This window comes from Podarcis bocagei (genome assembly GCF_964188305.1).
Source record: "Podarcis bocagei genome assembly, chromosome: 8".
Lineage (NCBI taxonomy): Eukaryota > Metazoa > Chordata > Lepidosauria > Squamata > Lacertidae > Podarcis > Podarcis bocagei.
The window spans coordinates 65466425-65485353 of NC_138133.1; the positions used below are offsets into that span (position 1 = coordinate 65466425).

Below are 18929 nucleotides of genomic sequence, written 5' to 3' on the forward strand. Positions count from 1 at the left end.
CATTTAAAAATAATCGCGCTAAACTAGAGCCCTCTTATCTTGATGAAAAAAGACAATACCATTACATTCTGGCCGAAAAGAAACAGAAATATGCAACCCAAAAATGGCTACAATTACTCGACTCAATTCAGAGTAAAAACAACAAAGCGTTCTGGAACCTGGTGTACGGAGGATTGAAAGCCGAAAACCAACTAACTTTGCCACCAATTGCAGAATCCAAATGGTCCCAATACTTCACATCTGTATTTAACAATCTACACAGTGAACTCAAAGGAAATGAGACCACTAAAAATAAAATCAATAAACTCCAGGAGTGGCCAAGGGTAGAAGAAGAGGAAATTAGAGAGATAGTTAAAAATTTCAAATCGGGGAAATCTCCTGGGCCAGATGGTCTACCAATAGAATTATTCAAGACCTATATAGATTGGTGGGCAGAACCCTTAGCTCAATTGTTTACTCTCATAGATAAATATGGGATCATACCTGAGATATGGTTAAGATCAATAATTATCCCAATCTTTAAAAATGGTGACCCAAAAGAACCAAGGAATTACAGACCGATAAGCCTATTATCAGTGATAGGGAAAATCTACGCCAAGCACCTTTTATCTAAACTTCTTACCTGGATGAAAAATCTAAATTTACCAGGGAAAGAACAAATAGGTTTCTCCAAAGGTTGCTCTACATTAGACCACTGCCTTATACTTATGCATTTGGTTGAAAAATATAGATCCCAAAGGCAATCTAAGATATATGCTGCTTTTGTAGACTTTCGTGGTGCATTCGACTCAATTGACCGCCCAAAGCTGTGGAGGAAACTCGCAGAATTAAAAATTGATCAACGCTTATTGATTCTAATACAAAATCTATACTCTTCCAATACCTGTCAAGTCAAACTTAACACCAAAGGTCACCTTTCATCAGACATCCCAAACTCGAAAGGGGTAAAACAAGGGTGTATTCTCGCTCCCTTTCTATTTAATTTATTTTTATCAGACTTGCCAGATCACCTCCAAAAAATAGAATCACATGCCCCTAAACTTAATCAGAAACCAGTTCCTCTCTTATTATACGCAGACGATGCTGTCCTACTATCATTAACGAGCTTGGGTCTGAAACGTCTTATATCTTCTCTGATCCTTTACTGCGAATGTAACAAACTCTCTATAAATTATGAGAAGACAAAAATTTTGGTCTTCTCGAATGGTTGGAAATTAGAGAAATGGAAAATAAGAGGGCAAGAAATCCAACAAGTGAAAATCTATAGGTATCTGGGAATCTTATTCCAGAGCAACTTAGGGTGGGCAAATCATCGCACAAATGCCATAAAACAGGCAAAGTGTACCTCATCAGCAGTTGCCCGTTTTTATTATCAGAAAGGTAATCAATTTATTCCTGCGGCCAATCAGATATTTCAAACAAAAGTGCAATCCCAGATATTCTATGGAATCCCGCTATGGGTCCAAGCATATAACAGTGATTTAAAAAAGATTCACTCCAGCTTTCTGAGACGTATTCTTGGACTCCCAGCTGTGATCAAATATGAAACAATGTGTGCAGAAATAGGCATACACACAATGGAATATTGGGCCTGGTCCACCTCAATAAAGTACTGGTTACGCTGCCATTTTCGCTGCCCTCCATCAAGTCTGCTCGCTGATTTGCTCAAAGACTCCTATAAATCAAGATGGTATCAGTACCTCGAAAAAAAGATTGAATCTCTAGGCATCGAGCTGGAGCCCCTGTACAATTCTAATGAGCAATACATTTTCCATAACATCCTAACTAGACTAAAGGATGTCGAGAGACAAAATATTATGGCAGCTGTAAACAAAATTTGCTCCCCCATATTCTATGATTTAAATATCCTAGACAGCAGAGCCAATTACGTCACTAAATTAATAATCCCAGCCCAACGTAGGGCTTTTATGCTGGCCCGTTTGAATGTTTTTCCCTCAGCATTTGTCAGGGGAAGATATCAAAACATTCCTAGAAACAAGAGATTCTGCAGATGTTCTATGAATGTCCCGGACACTGTAGAGCATATTCTCTTTCATTGCCCATTGTACAGTATCCCACGTCAACGCGTGCTGTCCCCTCTTTTGGGTGGTCTGGAACCCCAGCAAGGTGAATGTGTGGGATTCTGCCTATCCGACGTCGACCAAAGGGTAACGGCGGGGGTAGCCGAGTTTTTGGCAGCAGTCCTCCAAGGAGCAGGTTAACAACGAAAACCACTGATTTTATATGTATATATATATATATATGTATGTAGCCAACTGCTGCCTTTTATATATATTTCAAAGCTTTTATATGTTATTTCCTCTTTTATGGTTTTATTTGCACAATGCCTAATAAAGGTTTGATAAGTAAGTAAGTAAATGCCTTTAAGTCTACTTTGTCCCACCTCACCCCCCTTTTATTTTTGAAGGATGGGACTTGAATACAAAAGATACCCTTACAAAAACATGTTTGGCTGATGCCTTGTTGTTGTGTCACTGAGGCAGAACAGGCAAAAGGCAGGGAGTGAAAGCCCTGTGTATTTATAGTGGAGTGTCTGGGGAGAGGAAGAAATGGGAAGAAATGTGGCATATAAATCCCATTACTTCGCTCCTGGAGATGAGCTGCTATGAGTCACTTCTGCTGCAAAATAGGACTGTGACCAGATTAACAATTGGTTTGGGGAAGGTTTTCCTTGCATCTGTCAGCTTACAATTTGCCTGATCAAAGTGGGAATTGGAAGAACTGTTTTTAGCTATCTTTCTGTCTAACTTACCAAAACTGAAAGTATTTATATTTATCATCATTATCATCATTATTATTATTATTTACCCTTCCTTTGCTGTAAGATCCCAGGGCAGGTGCCAACAATTAAAACACAATGCTCAACACTGTTAAAAACACAAACACAGAAATTAGGTGGGTCCTAAAAATATAGGGCTGCCCTATGTCCAGATTCTCCTGGGATTTCAAAGGCAGAATTGATGTGCGGGGAGAATTTCCGAAATGTGGCGCTTTGTCTTAGGCAAGTTAAAGTTTGAAAAACAAGCTTAACAATTTCATTATTTCATTATTTATTGTTTTATTTATTTTATTTATTTGGTTTTCAGATTAAAGTTTCACAATTACATATCCAACATACAACATAAAAACAAGATTCCAAAGAATCTCCTGGACTTTTTTCTTGTATTTTTCTTTTTTTTTCTTTTTTGTGATGTTGTCTTTTTTTGTGTGTGTATTTTTTTAAAACAAACAAACAAAGAATCCCCTGGACTTCCCTCCTCCCTTTGGTGGCTCCTGTTGTTAATCATTTCCTCCTGCATCTTTTATGATAATCCAAATCTTTTACATCTCCATTATGTCCAAAATTCACCATTTAACTACATTAAAGCTCAACAATTTGGTTTTTACTTTTTGAAATACAGCAGCCCTAAAAAATAAATAAAGAGATGCCAGAATGCTGAGCAAGCAGAATGAAGGAAGCTACTCCTATTTCTTAACCTTTTGCTATTATTGGAATGTGGTGCTGTTCCTTGTTTTGCGGGCAGCTATTCACATCAAACATTTTACTGTTTTGAGAACCAGCAACAGCATCAGAACAGCTGAGGTAGGCTGAGAACTGTTTCCATCCTCTCGTCACCACTCCAGCCCCTTTTGCAGTTTGGAAAGAGCAGGCAGCAGCCAGGAATCACACCTGACACCTGTGACTTAGTGGAAAAGGACCCCCCCCACACACACACTTTCCCATAACTATAATTGGGAGCAAGTTTTTCTTGGCAGCCATTTTCAGTATTTGGTTGTAAACTAAGGAAATCAGATGGGAACCGGTAGGCCTGTTTGGAGGAGGCTTTAGTGAGTAGGGAAAACATCATTATTTACTGGTGATGTAATGGTTTTCTTGTAAACTATTTTGTGTGGCTTACCTGAAAAATGGAATAATGTAATTTGTTTGTTTGTTGTGGCAAAAAGGAAACTGAATGAGACCATTGGCTATATGTCTCCATACTGCCTACTGCACCTGATACTGCCGCTGGCTCCTCGGATGAAAGTCTCTCGAAACATTGAGATTCATTTTTAAAGAAAACAAAATGGAGAAGCCAGGGTTGAACCACTGGGCATCTGTATGCCAAGAACGACTGGGGACAGACAAATCTGTTACATTTTTTGTTTTGTCATTTCCCCCTAGTGTTAAAATTCATTTCTCTGCTTCTCCATGGCAATTTGTGAACCCCCCCTTTTTAAATCCACATTAAAATCTGCCAGCAATTTAGTGCATTTTTTCCCTAATAAGCACACTTTTATATGTAGTTTTGAAAAAAAAATACACATTTTTGCAAGCAATCTCTCCTAATTCAATGCTTTTCTGTATGTCATTTTCATGCATATCTTCATTTTTGTGTACACCATTCCCCTAATATATGTGTTTTTGTCACATTGGCTGGGCAACTGCATCACAAAATTTGGAAAACTGTGAATTTCAAATGATAGCTGTTTCCGTTCCTGTATTGGTTTGAGATGTGCAAATTAGGTAGTTTCCCATTAGAATCCACCCGCTGCACACACAGACAGGGAAGAATATTATGTATGCTTTCCCAAAAAACATTTAGAAAATTAAAATATAGTAATTTTATTGCAGCAGTTTGAAACTGTGCAGGCTATAGAGTTGCACTGTGCTTCTATTTAATTAAAAGCACGATGGACCCTTAAGGTCAGAGGAACAAGACTAAGTGGAGCAGCAGGAGCAAAGGACTGGAGCTGTCAGGAATGCAATCTAGAGCTGTGAACATTTCTTCTTGCGATGTTATTTCCCCCCACACAAGAGACAAGAACTCCTGGGGTTCGCTTTCATTTCTTGCCTGCATTTTATGACACTAGACATAAGAGAAGCCAAGAGAAGTTGGTGCTTTAATCTTGAAACTAGCAAGAGGAAAGCTTTTTTATTATTGTTGTTTACTTTAACACACCAAAAAGAAAAAACAAATATCCATCAACGCAAAACATAGCAAGAGGAAAGCTTGTGTGAATAGTCAGAACTCTCAGAATGATGATCTCACCCACATGAATCGATATAGGCAATTGCACAGGCTTTCTTTCAATATAAGAATTATTCTTACGCACCCCATCAATAAAAATCAAATCATGTCTTCTACCACCTCTTGTGCTTATGAGTAGGTAAACGAGCCTCTCTGAAGGAATAATGCAATTATATGCATCTTTACTAGACAGTCGTAGAAAAAAGAAGTCCTGTAATCATTTGCTCCTCGGTTCTCAATCCCTCTGCTGATTTCATAATATTTCCTTTATTTACAAATATACACGCAGAGTATAGTGGAAGCCTCAGCATTCCTTGTGTGCCACTATGAGAACTCCAACCATCAACTGATTGACGGTTTTTGCGAAGTGCTGTATCCATAGATTTGCAGGTGCTGCCAATCACCTGGTTGGGGGTGCCTGCAAACCCTTTTTGCCTCTTTACCTGCCCTTCGAGGGGTATGGTGGCACCGAGACCTAAATAATGCACCCCCCTGCAGTTAGTTAGCACAGCCTTTGCCAAACTGGTGCCCTTCAAATATTTTGGGTTACAACTCGCATCATTCCCAAGCAGTAGTGGGGAAATACATTTCATTGTACACAGGTTGTACATTGACAATAAAGGTATTATTATTATTATTATTATTATTATTATTATTATTATTATTGTAATACATCGGGAGGGTATCCCAAGCTAGTGAAAGCTAACCTAGCATATCCCCAAACTACTCATCAGAATTCTTGTTGCAGGTTAGACACCTGTAATGTTTTATAGATTTGAACATCCTTTGATCATGCGTCACTGAAGCCTCTTTTATGTCACCAAACCGCTCGCAGGCGAGGCAGATCTTTCGAGAACCCCTTTGCCAATATTTCGTCCATTTGTCAACAAAGGATACTGCTCTTCAAAGGCAGCCATTTTGAGTATCTGCCAGAGAATATGAATTTCAATTCCCATTACGGCAACATTACTGTGGATGGCCCTGGCGTGGTGTCACAAAGAATCAAAGCTTCCAGCGATGGAATTAGCTCTGCTGGATACTATGGCAGCTTTAATCCAATTAGAGGAGCCATGTCGAACGATTTAGGGGGAGGCGGAAATTTGCCTTGCTGGTACAAACGCGTTCTGTCACTTTTGAGAGGCCACCGCAAATGTTTTTCACGCGGAGCTGGTGCCAGCTTCAGAGCGGCGCCAAAGGGAGTCCCAGACAATCTGTCCTGCCAGGCTTCCCCACACCCTTTAGCTTTAGAAGTAGCAGCTATTATGAATTGTGATATTGCAGGCTTGATTAATGTCGCTGGCAACTTTAATGTCTTCAGGTGCATAATTAGCATGGGTGGTACATGGGACGGCTTCACAGCTGGGCTTTCAATAACTATTTGATGTCCTAGCGGGAACAGCATGTGTTTCTGTCTTAGGATGCTTCCAGACGGTTGCTATTTTCAGGTAGGATTCAGTCACATGTAGGGCAATTCAGGTTGCACAATTAGAGTTCATTGGGAGCTCCTGCACAACAGATGAATTCTGTATTCTAATGGCAGTGTATTCTATAGTTTAAATGCTTCCCTTTGTGTTTAAATCTTTAACCCACAACTACAGCTGTGCTGCTGCATCTTGTTCCTTCAGACCATGCCTTGGGACTCTATTTCCTTTAGTGAAATCCTTGGCATTTACAGTTGTCCATGTACTTCTAAATTATCTCATACCTGTGGTATGTGAATTAATGGCAGGACAAAAGTGGATTTTGCATGCCCTGAGGCTTATGCTTTCATATTTTTGCATGCCCAGGAGGCTTATACTTCAAGCCTGGGAGGATATAAACGTCTATTATGCAATGGTCCAAGGCCCCTTCTGGCATTGCTACACTTTGAACATATTTCTCATAAACACCAATTTCATTTGATTATCAGGACATTTGGATGGCATGTATCAACTTTTATGTTTAAAATGAAATGGGTGCACTGACGATCATTGTATTATTAATGTGAGTTTGTTTCCTTTTCTCTTTTTTGTTTTCCTTTCCTTTTTTGTTTGTTTGTTACTCTTGCTATAAAAATAATTATAGTAAACAATATTGCCTCCCTCACCACTCCCAGCTATGATTTCTGACGCCTGTAGGTTAATTGCTGGAGTGCGTTTGAGTGCCAAACTATGCATTATGTTAGAAGTGTATTTAATGTCTCAAGCATTTCCTCCAAAATAACAGGGGGAAATGATGGAGAAGGGGGAGAGTGAGAATCATGTGAGACTTAACCATGCTTGGTCCTGAGAAAATCACACACATTGTAAAATGGCTATTCATCCCAGAAGGAAATCCTGCCAAGCAGTTGGCAGAAATAGCAGTTTCCATCCAAGGGCAAATAATAATTTTGGGGGGCTAATTTTGGTCAGGATTACTTGGGGAGAGGAGGGTTAACCTTCTCTCGCTGTATATTGCAGGCTGGAAGGCCAACTCCCTGGTTGCCAGAAAGAAAAGGAAACTGGACAGCTTAGATGTTATCACACATTTAATGCATCACCTAGTTTTGCCCATAGATTAAAAGTTATCTGTAATTAGAGTTACCACCTCTCATGATGAATCATGCAGAGAGGCAACAGGCAGCCTCCTATGACAGCAGACCTTTCTCCTGCATGTTGGCATCGTTTTTGCTCCAAATACTCCTAGCATAGACAGGGCAGAATAATCCAGCTCAACCGGAAAGAGATTGAGTAGGGAACCGTAGAGATGCAGAAGGAAGCCTCCTGTGTAGGTGGGGATAGTTTGGGCTCACAGGACCTGCTAACAATTTAACTCAGGTATTCCTTGATCCGCAATAGAACTTCTGTCTCAGCAGTGTAGGAATTACTGCCCTGTGCTCCCCCCCCCCTTTTTGGGAAAAAAATACTATAGAAATTGCTTTAGAATCACATTATGAGCACATGCTGTCTTCTTATGAGACCACGGAATACAGACTGTGTGCAGCTGATGTTTAGGAGGAAAGCTGCAAAAGTGGGAAATATTACACTTTCCCTTTCTGCTAGTGTCTATTTCCCTTCTGTAGAATTATCAGGAGGCTTCCAAGTTGGAACAGTTTGTGACTCGCTTTTTGCTGAAAGAAACTGTGAATCAGCTACAGTCGCTCCACAATTCCCTGGAGTGCGCCATGGAAACCACAGAGGAACAAACCCGTCAAGATAAGTAAGATTTCAACCGCTCCCCCACCTCTGTGGAAATGCATCAGGAATTGTTCCAGGGGGAGGTTGCAACTGAGTAATGCTATGTGCTCCTATTACCTTGCGATTGTAGAAACAAGTCCTGTGCTGAAAATATATCCCCTGTTTCCCCCCCAGCTAGTTTCCATCTAGGAATGAGAAAACAATTTTTGTTGAAAAATTACCAAAGCTGTGCTTAACTTACTTTTCAAGTGGTCAAGGCGTGTTTGTGAATGAACATTTCCCTCCCCTCCCTTATTCTATAAATCATCTCAGTAGCAGTCAGCACTCGGCAGCCTTCCTGGGTGCCCTTACATCAGGCTTCCTCAACCTCGGCCCCCAGATGTTTTTGGCCTACAACTCCCATGATCCCTAGCTAGCAGGACCAGTGGTCAGGGATGATGGGAATTGTAGCCTCAAAACATCTGGAGGGCCGAGGTTGAGGAAGCCTGCCTTACATCATTCATAACCCTGGGGAAGATGTCATGAGGTAATTTCTTCCATGAGGCTTTTTCAGATCAGGAAGTACAGGCAGCCAGGGAGGCTGCAAAGCACTAGAGAAATGTTTTGTGGATGGAAAAACATAATAGGCAAATTTAGACAAATTCATGGAGGAGAGGACTATCAAATGTTAGTAAGCCATGATGGCTATGGCTCTGTCTCCACAGTCAGACACAGTAATGTTTCTGAATACCAGTTGCTGGAAACCACAGGAGGGGAGAGTGCCCTTGCACTCTAATCTTGCTTACGGGTTTCCCACAGCCCTGTCAGTCTCAATACATTTCCTTCCAGTGAATGGTGATCCCATGGGGTGGTATTCAACTAGGTTTTACTCAAGAGTAGACTCAGTTGACATTGACGGACCTAACCTTATCATGTTTCTTCATTTCACTGGGTCGACTCTCAGTAAAACTGAGTTGAATTCCACCCAAGCAATGTTTTTTCAAGAGCAATCTTACCTACTGGGGAAGGTATGTGTTTGCAATTCCAGTGGGTCAACTGCCACATCCAGAGCCTTGCAAGCTCACAGCAGCCAGGGAAGGAAGGTAGCCACATTATTCTATGATTTTTCCTCCCATTGCAGCCAATGGGTGAGAACTACCTACCCCAACTCTGGAGATGGAGTTGCTTTAGCATCTTGGGGGTGGGGGAGCATGGTTTCCCTGGACATTTCCTTAGCTGTTTGCCATACTTTTAGCCTGCTTTTCAGATAACTGTTGCCTCCCCAAGCAGCTCACATCAGTAAGAGAGAGAAAAACAGGCCCTGCTGTCAGACAGAACACATAAAGGGAGTTGGGTGGGAAAACTGAGTCCTCCAGGGCCTGAACAAAGTGCTAAACAGTTATGGATAGTTAGGCTGAGCTTCCCTCACTGCTGTTCTTGCTTGAAGAGGCGTTGGTGGCTCTTGTTCCTTTGGCCAGTGGATGGAGCCAATTCCCTTGTGGTTTCTGCAGTCCTGGGGCAAATGACAGCAAAAGCAGACTATACTTTCTGGCAGGGAGGTAGCAAGCTCCCTGCAGCCACTCCTCTGAACAGTGAAGGACATGCCCCATGGGGCAACACCCCATTCCTGGCTTCACTTCTGTTGGAATAGCAATGGTGGGAGAGTTTTCCAGGGCCACAGTGGCAAGCCCTCTAGAGTTGGATCTTCTTTTCTGATGGCAGAGGAAGCTCCATGGAATCGTATTGCCCCTCAGTCACTGAAGCCATATGTCACCTCAGAAAAAAGCAGCTTGCATCAGTTCAGAATTTGAGCTTTGGTATGAACCAGATGCACACCTTTACTGTAGGGATGTTTATTTCATTCTGATAGGTGAATGACTCTCCCTTTCTCCCCAAAGCCGTGCTGCTTTCCTGGATCGGCAGCCACCCCAAATCTTCCTTTCCCTAGATTTCGCTCAAGGTTATGTTCTAGGCTCTGTGGTGAATGCCAAATTTGTGAGACCCTCTGCAGTCAGAATGTTTACATTCTGTGACTCAGCAGCTCCTAGTATGCGGTGTTTGTATGTGTGGAGAGGACTGGAAACATGCTCAGAATAAAGAGACAGTTTCATTGATCCAATTGATTTATGCATATATAAATATATTTATTTGTAAGACAAAGGCCAGCAAAGCCAGAGGTGCTTGCAGTTAAGCAGCTGGGAAGACGTTCAAGTCGAAGACTCCAAAGGAACAGCAGTTTTTCTCCAGTCAGCCCTCTTTTTAACCAAGGTAACGTTATTTAAGAGAAGTATCGCATTTTTGCTTTTCTGTGCTTTACAAGTTGTAACCACCAAGAACAAGTCATGTAAAGTAAAATAGCAAGTTTCATTTAAATTAATATGAAAATTTAAAGGTAATTCTGCTAATTCTTATATTCTACCAAGTGTACAGTTGGGAGGGATAATGCAAAAAAGAAGGCGCCCTGCCAAGTCCAAGTGCTGATACAAGACATTTGGATGATGCATGTATGAGTGATTTGGGTGCTTTAAGGGATACATTTACAAAATGGCCCTAAGTTGTCACTTCAATTGGCCCTGACAAGTTGGGTGTGAACTCCTGTCATATAGTGGAAATGTGCAGTAGTTTGCATATATCACCCTAAACATTTATTTGCCAGTTGGAAAAACTGTCTGTAAAAATACAGTGAAAACAGAAAAGCCAGAAGCTATCCAACATCAGATAAAATATTAAATTGGAATATGGGGAAGAGGTAAAATCAAAGCAGTATCAAAAACAGGCCCTTCTTTTTGCATATACAATTAAGCAAGTGGAGAAAATCAAGCAACTTGTAGTCATAATTGAACAGTCTGTCCACCTCACTTAGATCTCTGTCTTTACCTGCAGTTCCCTATTTCTGTAGTGGAGGTGTTACCAACTAATCTCACAGGGTTGTTGCAAGGGACAAAGGGCTTGAAAAACTTCCGTGTTTTAAAAGGGCTGTAGAAATCATGCAGATGATAAAAGTAAGCGCTCCCAAACTGGTTTTCAATGCATCTTTTGAAATGCAAACATATTTGAACACATGCAGAGTGCCTTCCTTTATGACCAACTTCAGTCTTGCCCTGGCACATCTAGGATTTGAGAAAACTGCTCTGGGATACAAGGGGAACACCTCTTAGCTCAAGGTAGGGTATTGAGGCATTTCAAAAACAGGTGTGCAAGATCAAGGGTCCCTGTTGCTGCTTGACAAAAGGCTGCCTTTGGACACTGATTTACCCCCTTTTTTGTTTATAGAACAAGCTGTGTTCCTTCCTATATATGCTCAGTCATGACATAGAGCAATTTTTGTAGCTGTCCTTTGCACTCATCTAGTGCAACTGTTTTTATCATGAATCAAAAAAAGTCTGCTGTAGTGTGAAAGCTTCCCCTTCCAGAGCCAATAGCAGCTACCAGGGGAGGGGGTGTTAATTAGGACTGTGGCATAAAGGGTTAAAGCCATTCCCACATAACACAGTCCCAATTTTGACTGGATTCTCCTGTAGTTGCCATTTAAAAACAAACAAAATGCCAATAAACCTCATAAACCAGACAGGTATTTCCTTGTGCCAGGTTTTATCTACCACGAGCAATCTAAGGTCTCTATCTACCAGCCAACAATCTTACAAAGGGAAAAGAGATTTTACACATCACAGTGCCAGCAACATTTTCTCACCAGGAGCTGCCACAGGTGACACTGCTAATTTCAGTCAGACTTGTGTGCATAAGAAGGATCAGGATGGGGGCCATTTTTGCATGTTGAAAAAGCCACTGGAAAAAGCTGCTCTAAGTTTGGAGTTATTTGCAGAGCATTCATTTTGAAGATGAATCACAGTCCTCCACGTTTTCTAAGAACTCTTCCCACCCTTCTGGCTACGTGCTTATCTGACAATACTGCATCTGCTGTGTGAATCTTACTGTACTTTAAACATAAAGACAGCAAAGGCATTTTGTGTAAACCAAAGTATTGGTACTGTAAGAAGCTCGGGCAGCCATTTTTAAGCAGAACATTTTTGCATGAGATTTTGAATATTTAGCACCTTCTGAAGCTTTGATTCTCCACACAGTGTCCAGGAAGAAAAAGGAACTATGTGGTCTGGAATAACTCCTGAAGGATGTCACTTCTCTGACCTCGTAGATTCTGTCCTCAGAATTAATTATAAACTGGAGTAACCGTAAACTGCAGTACAAGAAAGGCTTAAGAATTTCTTAGCTGCATTTAGTAAGAAATGTTGAGTCATGTGGAATACTTATTTTTAGGAAAATGCTATCTGTTATCGATGTTTAGAAGAGCACCATCCAGGTTGAACATTAACAGTACTTTGAATAGTCTAACATGGATGAAAACATGCATATCAAAACAAAGAGGTGAATAAAGAAAGCCATAGTTTTCAACAGTGTTTTAAAACTCCATTATTTACGTCTCCTAAAGGCTGGCTGGAGGAAGACAACCAGTGGATGACCCAAATAAACAGACTCCAGAAACTGATTGACAGGCTAGAGCAGAAGGTGAGCACAAGGTCCTTCATTAATCTATATCCTTACTGCATTGCACTCTCCTTCCATCCCTGACTGACAGTAGCAGAGTAGGTACAACATCCACTAAATGAGCTAAATAACCTACCTGGGTAGCCCTCTTTGCCACTGAAGGGCAAGGGATGAAGTAGCATGTTGTAGGGCATATCACAAAAAAAAACCCTCAGCTGGTGGGTGCTTGATGATGGGATGGAGGCAGAGAAGTGGCAGAGGCTTGACAACCATATGTCAGGAGTGCTCTGATGGTGTTTCCTGCTTGGCAGGGGGTTGGACTCGATGGCCCTTGTGGTCTCTTCCAACTCTATGATTCTATGATTCTAAGTGGGCCTTCTTCCCTACTCTCACCACCACGCAGCAGACACAGTTGGGAGCTCTCAATCATGTCTGGTCAGTTTGTACCGCATCTTTCCCTATCCCAGCCAGCACGGTGCAGCAGTGGCAGTATCCATAACTAGTTGCCCTATCTACTTCCAAAAATTTTCTTTTCTCGTTGCTGAAATGTGTTACTTGTTACGTATATGAAGGTCAGTTTGAATCCATGTGGAGTATATAAAAGCAGTGGCACATCCCAATCACAATAGGCAGGCGGTTACAAAATAAAAGTTGTTTCTCAGATCTATCTCCCAAGGCACACGGTTACTTTTCTGTTGTTCTTACATTCCAACAACAGCTTAGGTATGTTAGACAAAATTGGCCAATTGCCATGGTTCTGCTGCTTGTAAGCCAAATTTAGAGGATGACTGTGTGGATAGTTAATATCTGGTACTTCTGTTTGCATTTCTCCTCCATCCTGTTGGCAAGGATCTAAAGCTTGAGCCACTGGAAGAAGAGGTATCTGAAGAAAACACTAAATCTGTAAGTATCACACCCCCCCCCCCAGATTATGAATTGATGAGGATAATAGTTATCTCTGCATGGAGGCATAAAGAAAGTTTTGGATATTCTATTCTGGTTTAATTAACAAGGATTTGCAATCCTATGCATACTAATTTGGAAATAAGTCCCACTGGCCTTAGTAAGGCTTACTTATGAGTAAGGATGCAAAATTGTCTTACTGAGCATTCCAATAAGACCCTCATAAGTAACACAATTTATATTACATTTAGAGGGAAGATCCAGTTACATCATTGCTTTATTCAGCCTTCTTTAAAAAAAAACAACCTTTGCATTATATTGCTCTTATTTTTACATATAAAAATATTTTTACATACCGTATTTTATTGTATGCAATCAACCCAGATGGCAAGATAAAAATGCTCTGATATCAGGAATGCAATGCATTCACCAATAATATTGTCTTAATATTTTTGTCAGCACATAATGATAGTTCAGCGTCAGATGTCAGTAATAGAAGAAGAACTGGAGCAATTTCGGTTTGCTCTGAAGCAGTATGTGGACACGGCCTCTTCTCAGGACGGATGCCTGCAGTGAGTACATTTGCTGCCCCCAGAGGATGAGAAAATTTAGATGGCTGTAAGTTTCCGCTTAGAATTCCATCAGAAGTCATCAGGATGACAACTAGCGAAGGGGTTCTATAAGCACCCCTCACATTATGACTTGGCCCCAGCCAAAGTTAGTAGCTCAAAACTCCCATTAATTGCAATGGGACTGAAATATCTGCTCCAAAAAAGAAGCCATACGTAACAGGGTTCTCAAAATGGACCGCAAAACTAATGTTTACAACAAACCAAATAGTTTTATGAGCAACAATGAATTACCCATTAAAGAAAAAAGGTTAACATACAGTACTTGCAAAGTCACCTGTTGAATATAGCAGAGAGATAGTTGCCTTTTTCCTGGCACACTGTATTCCATATGTACATAGTGACACCTGCTGGTCTCTTTCTGATTTGACACAATTTGTGTCTTAAGTTGTACAGCTGAAAACAAGCCTAAAGACTTTAGCTGGTTGTGTGACTTATTTTAGATTTAGTGTTTTTATTTCAAATTGTATTTTACCATTTATGTAAACCTTGCAGAGAACTTGGATGGAAGCTTATATACAAGTGTAGTTGTAGGAATATGAATCATTCCAGTACTGAAGATCTGCATATCATTCTAGCTGTGGGACAAACTGCAAGACAGGAGGCTTTCCTGTACATATTTCTAGATGGATAACAAACACCAAGTACAAACAGCTGCTGCTTGTGGGGTTCCCCTCCAAGATCTAGGTGCCCGAACTGTAATCACTTATTTATAAAGTTGAAATCCTACCAATCAGGATTTGTTTGTTTTTTGGAATGGGGGGGGGGAGAGTTTGGATTTAGTGTCCCACTCCTATTTTCTTTCAAAAAAAACCTAACAGAATTTCAGTTGAAGGTGAATAAAATGATCTGAAAATAAGGGTTTTTTTTAATTAAAACAAACCACAGGTTCGCAAGTTTGGGCAATACAGGGAACTCTGGTTCAGTTTAAGATAGGAAACAATTTTCGATCTCCTTGTGGCCACCGAAGAGGTTGGGAGTTTGTAAGTCCAAGGCATGCGGCAGCTACTTCTCAAAGTGAGAAGCCAGGGTTCTCATTACTTCTTAACCAAACTTATTACTTCTTCATACTGGCTTTGCTATCTACTTATCAAATTAATTCTGTTGTTTTATTAGTGTTTCTATTCAGAGGTTTTCTGGTGAATCTCGCTTCATCGTTTATGAATTCTGGGAGAACAATGCCTGGAACAGGTACACAAAATGCCATGTGTATATCTTATTATGGACAAAATTATAAATAAATAGTTCAAAATATCAGCTATCTACAACTACTGTTACTAGAAACAAAACCTAATTTTCCAGAACAAATATTTATTAGCACCACCTAGTTGGGGGTGGGGAAGGGGGGGGGGACAAGTAGCATATTTTCTGCAGCATACCAGGTTTCCATTCCAAACGCATTAATCCTTCAGAACACTTGGATGGAAATATTCATAAAATAAGCAAAAGCACATTAGGATGACATGAAATAGATTTTAAAAAGATAAATGTACTGATGTATTAAAGCGCTGAAGAGATTTTCTAACAAAACATAGAAATGTTCCATAAAAAAAACAATTCACACTTTCTAGCGGCCACCAAACATACATCTCAGGAACACATGGATCAGTGTAGGGTTTTTGATTGTGTAGGCTGTAAACTGGACTATTATTTATGGTTAACTCAGTAGTACATTTTTATCTAACAATCTCATACTATATAATAAAGGCTTTGCAGATTTGTAAACCAAGAGGGCTTCCTATCCAATTTTATTTTAAATTGTGATTTGATATAGGAAGGAGAAAGAGTAAATGAAGTTATCACTCTTATTTCTATAGCCACCTGCAGATGAACTACAGCAAGACATTTCAAAGAAGTAATGTGGATTGCCTGGAAACTCCAGAACATATTACAACTATGCTAGTGCCTGGTAATCATCCTGTTAATAGTTATCTGTGTGAAAAAGTTCTCTCCCCCTCATTCTGTGCCTTCCCTCAACACCTATTTTCCATTCCAGAAGCAGAGAAGCATCTATTTAGGGATTTCCCACTAATGACATCCTATGCATGTTTACTCAGAAGTAGGACTCACTATATTCAATGGAACTTTCTCCCATGTAAGTGTACATAGGGTTGCATAATTTCCTAGCTGTAAGTACCACTGATCAGAGTGGAACATGCTTCTGAGTAACAGGTTACCTTTTTAATCAGTGAAGTCATATGTATGACTGTTATAATAATAATAATTTATTATTTATATGCTACCCATCTGACTGGGTTGCCTCAGTCGCTCAAGGAAGCTTCCAACAAATTAAAACATAGACCAAACTTGATAAGCAATATTTTATCTTCATAAATGGCTTGATGGCATAATATAATATATTGAAAGATGACAATTCAAATTGTCACTTGAATAAAAGGTAGAATTATGCCGTCTATTCAAGACCTACGTATAATGTGGGAGACCTGTGATCAGGGTTTCCCATTTTTAATAAATCCACAGAAAACCTTACCAGGAGCCATTGGGTGCAGTTGAAACCGATTCAGAGTATGGCACTGAGTGAGGAGTTTAAGAACAACTGGTTTAAATCTCCCCTAAAAACTGGTATTAGTCCTACAGGAGGAAATATGTATGGGAAAACATATATAGACTACCAGATATAGCTCTGAAATTAGTACCACCAGGAATTTTGGTTGAAGTAAAATCTGTTTAAATGATAGGCCATTTTTCCTGCTCTTCCAATCTTAAAAGATTAACCCAAAAAAAAATTAAATGTAAAGTATTAGCTATGTTGAGCAGGATCAAGTCTAACATTACATACACATTGCGGTAGCTGGAATACTGCTTTTCTTATATGCATTTATTTGGGTTACCGAGAATAGCATACATTAGTAGTTATGGGATGTTACGAGGGGGAACAACAATGATAGTGGGTTGTATCCAATGTTAGTCCTAATCAGAGTAGACCCTTTGAAGATAGAGAGTTGCCAATGGCTGTTCACTGTTGGCATTTTTATCTTTAAGTGAAACGAATGCAAAAGCATTAATACTCCAAAGATTATATGTCAGTCAAAATGTGACAGCACTATTCTCATTCCATCTTTGGCATTCGGTATCCAACTGGGACCAAAGGTGGTAATTATTTAAGTGCTCTAAATAACAATATGTATTGGATTCCCCTTTACACTGCCTCATGTGTTCCCTTTTGTGATATAAAAAGCAATATTAGAACTCTCCTGGTCTTAGGGCTCTGGGGACCTGGAAATTGGGTTTCAATTTAACAGTACGTCTATGTGATCATATGAGGAGATAATAAAATTTCACCTGTTCTCTCCGGGTTCTATGGTAGAGATATCACTGTGTTTCACTGGTTAGCTGATAAAATTTCTACTACTACAGAAAGGTTGCCCTGTTCTTTTTTCCTTTCGCCAATCAGAGCTTAGTTAACATGTACCTGATTTAGTGACAGTCCAGGTTTATTTTCATTTTGGTAGTAACTTTAGTTACAGCTTCTTATTCCATATGAAAAGCTCTGATTATTGCTGTGCTTTCATTTGTGCAAACTGTTAAATGGCTAGAATAAACTCATTCATTAAAAACCAAAATAGCTAGTACAATTTAAGAATTTGCTGAAATACTAGAATTGTCTAATCAGCATGAATACTTCCTTTTCAGCTTCCTGGTGGATCCTCAACAACAACTAGAAGCTTCGCTATAATTCCTATTGACGACATATGTTCTTCATTACTTAAAAAAAAACCAACATTATAAAGCCTCTAAAATTAGCAGATAACATTCCTTTCATTTTTAAAAAGAGCCACATTGTAGAAGTTATTTGTTGCTACTTTATGGAATTATATAATGGTATTTATTGATCTTAATTTGTTTCATATGGCTCTGTTTATTTATGTTATTGTGCGTAGTGCTTTTATTGTGTGTTTTAACTAACTATTTGAGAAATCATTTTTGGACACAAAGCAGGATGTAGATTTAACATATATGCTTACATTGGACATTGCTGCCTTTTGCTTAATAACATGGTGTGCACTGAAGTCAGCCCAACATGGATACTAAGCTATTCTATATAACATATGTGAACTAAATGGGAAGCAAGACTCCTGGATTGACACAAGTTTTTCATTTATATTAACAGCTCATATTTAGCTGCTGCTGCTACTCTGTTAAGTCAAGCTTACCATTTATTACTGAAAAATGGAAAGCTCCGCTGTAAGCCCATGCACAGCCAAAAGATCTTCAAGAAAAACTTTGTCCATGGAAGAAAGTGCTATTACATCTCTACACTCATAACACACACACAAGGATTAGCTCAGTTTTAAAACCTGTTTGCAGCCTTCGGAAAAGATCAGAAACACAGGCCATTTAGCAATCTTCCTTCCAACAATGATAGGTCAAGTCACAAATGAGAATGAATTTAGCTGTCCACCTTCAGTGCATTTCATCTGTGTAACTTCAACTGACTGGCTGCAAAGTTGAAATCGCTTAAGTTACCTGTAACAATGTTTATGACGAGGATGTCCATTTAAGGAACACAGCCCAGTAAGGAAAGCAGAGAGCTTAAAAGCTCTCTACCTTGTGTTGGAGGCAAAGTCCATTTGCTGCACTGGCTTTGGAGGGGTAGGGATGCTCACGTGGGGGCAGTTCAAGAGGTTGTTCGGACTATACACAATGATGGCTTTACACGCAATCCTTAGAACAGAACCCTGCACAAGTTGCAAGTAACCATTATTTGT

General features: G+C 39.9%; 1 protein-coding gene across 2 annotated transcripts in view; it reads left to right on the forward strand.

Annotated features, from left to right (window-relative positions):
• NECAB1 (N-terminal EF-hand calcium binding protein 1) overlaps nt 1–18431 on the forward strand; it is a 53056-nt gene extending 34625 nt beyond the window's left edge. The window contains exons 6-13 of one of the 2 annotated variants that reach the window (XM_081204975.1): nt 8071–8203; nt 10319–10432; nt 12612–12688; nt 13517–13570; nt 14030–14142; nt 15316–15390; nt 16017–16108; nt 17854–18431. In XM_081204975.1, the coding sequence (XP_081061101.1) occupies nt 8071–8203; nt 10319–10432; nt 12612–12688; nt 13517–13570; nt 14030–14142; nt 15316–15390; nt 16017–16108; nt 17854–17882 (687 nt within the window). In that variant the 3' untranslated portion in view covers nt 17883–18431. Of the gene's footprint in view, nt 1–8070; nt 8208–10318; nt 10433–12611; nt 12689–13516; nt 13571–14029; nt 14143–15315; nt 15391–16016; nt 16109–17853 lie in introns of both variants that reach the window. The other variant, XM_081204974.1, reaches the window with a different exon arrangement.
• The last annotated feature ends 498 nt before the right edge of the window (nt 18432–18929 follow it).